The 6487-nt window shown below is 44.2% G+C and overlaps 1 protein-coding gene across 1 annotated transcript; it reads left to right on the top strand.

The window, feature by feature from the left end:
• Nucleotides 1–621: 621 nt before the first annotated feature.
• On the top strand, nucleotides 622–4479 carry LOC140285515 (uncharacterized). Its single transcript, XM_072379135.1, has 3 exons — nucleotides 622–1710; nucleotides 3916–4075; nucleotides 4313–4479. The coding sequence occupies exons 1-3, from the start codon at nucleotides 622–624 to the stop codon at nucleotides 4477–4479; spliced, it is 1416 nt and encodes a 471-aa protein (XP_072235236.1).
• Nucleotides 4480–6487: the final 2008 nt, after the last annotated feature.

Raw genomic sequence — 6487 nt, 5'->3', positions numbered from 1 at the left:
GGAGGAAGAGGAGACAGAGGAAGGTCTAACTCCTGACTAGACATGAAAACCTCTGACTCCTCTAATCCTACAGATGAGATGGTTGTTGATGTCCATGCAGCTTGGGACGTTTTGAATGCACTCAAAGAGAAACCCTATATAGTGTTGAAAATAAATAGTAAACCTACAGAGTTTCTATGTGACAGTGGTGCATGCAAAACAGTTCTTAAAACACATGTCCCAGGTTTAAAACAGTCTCAAAATAGCATTTGGGTTAAATCAGCAGATGGGCAAACACACAAAGAGTATTTTTCTAAAGCTTTGACTGTTGCAGATGAAGAAGCTAAACTCACTATCTCAGCCTCTGTAGTGATTTCACCAAAATGCCCCGTTAACCTGTTGGGAAGAGACTTGATGACCCGGCTGGGCATCGCCATCGTCCCAATTAAAAACGGCATGAAGGCTTGCAGAGTCAGAGATGTTGACGTTTATGCATCCTGCACAGATGACAACAGTGTGTATTGTTCATATGATTTGAGCCCAAAGTTTGATTCTCACCTTCCTAGCAGAATGCTACAAGAAGCACGTGAACAACTACTAAATCCAGAGACAGAAATGACGCATAGTCAATTACATGTCACCATGAATGTTTTGACTGATCCCCATGACACATACGTCAAAGAATTTGGCAAAATGTCTCCTGTTGTAGTGGGATTGCTTCACATGTACACTGACCGAAGGTCATTTGCTGCTGTGACTGTACTCCTCCCTGTGGATCGAGCATCCAGCTACAGGTTATCAGCTACCCCTCATATCTCTCTGTTCAAGCCTGAGAACATAACTTGGACAGATGCTGGCATGAGAACGAAAATGGCAGCAGTTGCAAATGATTATGAGAGCAGTGACGGAAACTGGAGTTACAGTCCCAGCTGTGACATGTGGAGACAACCTTTCGGTGGTGCAGCAACGTGCGAAGCACAAGTGCACCCCCTCCCAAGACAAACTGACGTTTTTCTAACTGCCAAAGAAGAAGCTGAATTGGCAGAGATCCCAGAAAAACTGTGGTCAAAGGGTCCTTCTGATGTTGGACTTTTAACATCCATACCTCCAGTACAAATTAAACCTCGATCAGACTGGAGGCCCAGAGTAAAACAATACCCTCTGAAACATGAGGCAGTGAAGGGCATCTCACCAGTGGTAACAGACCTTAACAAAGGGGAAATAATCAGACCATGCCCAGATTCCCCATGTAATACACCAATCTTTCCAGTGCAAAAAGCAAATGGTAAAGACTGGCGTATGATTCAAGATCTACGTGCTGTAAATGAAGCAGTTGAAACAAGAGCTCCAAATGTACCTGATCCACACACATTGTTGAACTCTCTAAAGCCTGATAAAAAGTTCTTTACTGTAGTTGACCTCAGTAACGCCTTTTTCTCAGTCCCAATTCACCCAGACTCTCAGTTCTGGTTTGCATTCACATATGAGGGTCAAGGATACACCTACACCAGATTGCCACAAGGGTTTGCTGACAGCCCCACTATCTTTACCCAAGCAATAATGGCCTGTTTGGCAGATTTTCACATGCCCGAGCGAAGCCAGTTGCTTGTGTATGTGGATGACATTTTGGTGGCATCAGAAACAGAGGAAGCATGCAGAGAAGACTCTCTTGCCCTGTTGCAGCACCTCTGCAGAACTGGAAACAAAGTATCAAAAGATAAGCTCCAGTGGGTGAGAAAAGAGGTGAACTATTTGGGCCACACACTGTCAGCCGCAGGCAGGCAGATACAAACAGCTAGAAAACAAACTATAGCTGACGTGCCTAAACCAGAGACAAAGAAACAAATGATGTCCTTCCTAGGACTTTGCAACTACTGCAGAGCGTGGATTCCACATTATGCAGAAAAAACTCACACTTTGCAGAATCTCATTTACGGTGTCCCCATGACAATGTCTGATAAAATCAAGTGGACCCCTGAAACTGAGACAGCATTTGTAGTTTTAAAACAAGCTTTGATGGAAACCACAACTCTCGTGTTACCAGACTACAGTAAAACCTTCGTTCAGACAGTGGACTGCAAAAATGGCTACATGACTTCAGTGTTGTTGCAGAACCATGGTGGCAGATTGAAACCTGTAGCTTTCTACTCAAAGAAGTTGGACCCAGTGGCCCAAGCTTTACCTGAGTGTGTCCAAGCTGTTTGTGCAGCTGCTCTTGCAGTCACCCAATCAGCAGATGTCGTGTTGTTTCATAAAATGGAACTTTTGGTCCCACATGCTGTGGACGTGCTGTTGTTGCAAAGCAAAATGAATTTCCTTTCACCAGCCAGACATCTATCATACACAGCCACACTGCTGTCTCAGCCCCATCTGGTGGTGAAAAGATGTACTGTCTTAAACCCTGCAACATTGATTCCATTACCTGAAGATGGTACACCACACAACTGTCTGGAAACAACAGAACATTTGCAGTTACCAAGACCAGACCTCAGTGATACACCTCTCACTGTAGGAGAAAAATGGTTTGTTGATGGGTCATGTTCCAAAGACCCACAAGGTAACAATCGAAGTGGCTATGCAATAGTCCAACTGCCCTCCAGAGTGGTAGAGGCAGCCAAACTCCCTAGCCAAATGTCAGCACAAGCTGCTGAGCTTATTGCACTGACTAGAGCATGCAAATTAGCAGAAGGACATGAGGTAACAATCTACACTGACAGCCAATATGCTTTCTCAACCTTGTTTTATTTTGCAAAACAATGGGAACGCAGAGGCATGACAACATCTACAGGTAAACCTGTAACACATGCCTCCCTTCTGACTGATCTCCTTCAAGCTATACAGTTGCCAGCCAAATTAGCAGTGTGCAAGTGTGCTGCACACACTACAGGCAAAGATGAAGTCTCCAATGGCAACAGATTTGCAGACCAAGTAGCAAAAGAAGCAGCTACAGGAAAACATGGACATGACAAATTTTTATCACACACCGATGATAAACAACTTATTGACCAAACTGTACTAACAGATATGCAACAAAATGCATCAGTACAAGAAAAACAGATGTGGGCCACAAAAGGTGCCACACAAAACTCTGATGGGATTTTTCAAGTGAATGAAAAACCAGTTCTGCCTAAATCTCTTTTCAAAGCAGCAGCAATTGTGACACATGGGCCTTGCCATGTGTCAACAGGAGGGATGAGTGCTATCATACAACAACACTTTACAACGTACGGATTAAATTCCTACTTAAAAAATTTTTGTAAAGCATGTCTTGTGTGTGTGAAGCATAACCCCCAAGGAAACATGAGACCAAAAAGAGGCTCTTTTCCAAAACCCTCTTACCCGTTTCAAACAATGCACATGGACTTCATTGAACTTACACAAAGTGGACCTCACAAGTACTGTTTAGTGATGGTCGATGCTTTTTCCAAATGGGTTGAGATAGTTCCATCAAAGCTAGCTGATGCACTAACAGTAGCTAAGGCTATTTGCAAAACTATCATCCCAGCCCACGGCATCCCACAAACCATTTACAGTGACAATGGACCACACTTTGTGAATAAAGTAGTTCAGAAAATGGCAGAGCATTTGGGAATGGATTTGAAAAATCATTGTGCCTACCACCCTCAAAGTGCAGGCCTTGTGGAAAGAACAAACGGCACTATCAAAATCAGATTGAAAAAGTGCATGGAAACTACTGGCCGTCCATGGCCAGAATGCTTGGACCTGGTGAAACTCTATATGAGAATCACTCCCACATCAGAAGGATTAACTCCGTTTGAGATAGTCCATGGGAGACCATATAGGTTACCAGTGTTTTCATCAGACTTACAGAAAGCAGAGGAAGAACAGACTCTGGCAGATTATATGATCAGGACACTAAACCAGAAAGACGTGTCCTATGCAAATTTACTGCCTTCTGATTCCTCTCTTCCACAGGTTGACAGTCCCATCAAAGCAGGTGACTGGGTGTACATCAAAGTCATCAAAAGGAAGAACTGGGCCAGCCCACGGTGGGAAGGACCATACCAAGTGCTCCTGACCACACCCACTGCAGTGAAGATTGCTGAAAGACCCAGCTGGATCCACCTCAGCCACTGTAAGTTACAGAGAGTGTTGGACCCCTAATTTCAGAGTGGTGGGGAAGCCTGACTACAAAGGGACCTCATTGTTTAGAGTGAGGTGTCTCAACGTCAGTGAAGAAACCAACTGATCCTCACTCTGATAGGCCAAGGGTGCACCTGCATCTCTGATAACTGAGCAGCAATGGGAACACAAAAGGTGTTACTCAGCTGCGCTGCGGCTGTAGCGTGTGTATTGTCTGTATTCATCCTAGGTGTCCAAAGTAATCCCAAACCAAACCGGGAAAAGAGATGGACCCATGATGTGGACTACAAGGACTGGACATGGGACCCGAAACATCCATTCGACACAAATACCTGGTACAGGTATGTGAAATCCACAGTGGGACAACCTGACGGAGCTGAGGGATGTTATGTGTGATCCAAACTTCCCCCTTCCTCTACGCAGACCCATCTTGCAGCCAAGTGGATGAATGAAACTGAAGCGAAATGTATGGCCTCAATGGCAGGTATTGGGTTTCAACATGGTAACATTGTGATCAATGACTCTGATTCCCATTGGGGAGTAGAAAACAGGACATGCAGTACATTGTTCTGGGCTAGCATGAACATTACAATCAAAGGAAAACCCACACCACAAGTAGCATATCTCCACATTCCCAAAGGGCAGAACTTCACTTGCTTCACTCAAGGAAATGAGACGCATCTGTGCAAAAGCAAGGGCTGCCCACAGGGAGGAGCCTGGATGGGAGCTCTAAACATCACTTCTGAGTGCCAAGACGGGATTGCCACAGCAACTGGAGAAGGCTCCCCAACCAACATGTCCGCACCATCGAACGGGACGTACCTCATCCAGAACGGGTGGTGGTTATGCGGACATAATGTATATCCGATGTTGCCCATGAACTGGACGGGAGTCTGTGCACCGGTGTGGGTCACCGACCACACCTATAAGATCTACCGTGGCCAACTGCCCTCCCTTCATAAGCGACAACAGAGAAGTGTCGCAATCTTCAAACCACACAATCCTATCTGGGGCTCAGATGTCCCATACGACATCTGGTTTGGATGTCGTATGGGATGTTTGGAGCACAGGCTCAAAAGTTATACATTCCCTCTTCCCTTGGGATGGTATTGGAAAACATGCACTGTATATTGAAACTCTGAATTATCGCTTCCAGTCTTTTGTCAACTTTTCTTTGCAGGTAGAAAATGGCCAGAATCGTGAACTCCAAGCCACACGGCTGATGGTTCTCCAGAACAGAATGGCTCTGGACTTGCTCACCGCAGCACAAGGTGGTGTGTGTCACATTATAGGTACTTCTTGCTGTACCTATATCCCTGGAGAAAATGACACCCACATAAACGAAGCAATGGCCTCCCTGCTCAACCTGCAACAAACCATGTCACAAGAGAAAGCGCAACAACAATGGAACTTTCTCGCATGGCTGATGACCGGCACCTGGTGGCAACCAATATTAAAGATCGTGACCCCCCTCTTTGGTGTATTGATCTTATTCTGTGTGTTTACGACTTGTGTGATTCCCTGTTTCAAGTCTGTGATCACTAAGACGGCTACTTCCACCATGGTGAACCTACAACTGCTCCGCCAACCCACAGAAGATGCTGATGATGATGATGCTTTTAGTGATGATTTTAGTGATGACTCTGATAACTGTTCTTCACATGTGTAAAGCATAAAGAAACTAACAATGACCTCTACATTGAAAATGTCCAAAACAAGTGATGTAGACTGATGTACTGTTTCTGCCTACCACAGTGAACCACAAGAAACTTTGCTTGCTTCGCATTAAAATTATTGCATATGTTTTTGTTTTTTGTATCTCATTCGATAAACAGGAGGGAAATGTTAGAGTTTTTAATTGTTATCTCATGATATACCCTGTTTTACAATTATATTCCTGTGCTTTAATTGCACTTATATGCTATACCATAAAAATCATATGTGTGATGTATGGATCTTATACTACATTAGTTCTAATCATGTGATGATGAAATGTGTGTGTGAGTATGAACAAAGGGAGATGCTTCAGGACAGAGCCTTCCGGAGGTCAACTGAGTTTAACTGAGTTCAAACTACAACGCACAATGCCTGATTCAAACTAGTTTGTAGATGTATCTCTTTGAATGATTATCGTCAAGGTCTCACACTCTGAAGTTACAGATGTGTCTCCATACCTAAATGTTAGACAGAGTCACACGCTCTGAAATTTCTATGCAGCCTTTTGTTTTGTAAAACTCTTCCCCTTTTCTAATCTTTGAATAAAACCAGGCTGCTGCAAGGAGAGAGTCGGAGATTGTTGTAGGTTGCTTAGACACATACACCTGTGGCTGAAGCAGCGACGGCTCTCCCCTTTTGCAAAAGCTGAACTTTATATTGATCTCTTGTGTGGTTCTTTCTGTTTAAG

Source organism: Leuresthes tenuis, unplaced genomic scaffold (genome assembly GCF_036924035.1).
Source record: "Leuresthes tenuis unplaced genomic scaffold, fLeuTen1.0.hap1 SCAF_47, whole genome shotgun sequence".
Classification (NCBI taxonomy): Eukaryota; Metazoa; Chordata; class Actinopteri; order Atheriniformes; family Atherinopsidae; genus Leuresthes; species Leuresthes tenuis.
Note: the sequence above shows the minus strand (reverse complement) of the source record. Positions and strands in the feature narration are given on the sequence as shown.

Coding starts and splice junctions, on each gene's coding strand:
- LOC140285515 (XM_072379135.1), top strand. CDS start 622: ATGAATGTTTTGACTGATCCCCATGACACATACGTCAAAGAATTTGGC. Junction 1,711..3,915: donor CAAAAGATAAGCTCCAGTGG/GTGAGAAAAGAG, acceptor TCTCTTCCACAG/GTTGACAGTCCCATCAAAGC. Junction 4,076..4,312: donor CTGGATCCACCTCAGCCACT/GTAAGTTACAGA, acceptor TATTCATCCTAG/GTGTCCAAAGTAATCCCAAA.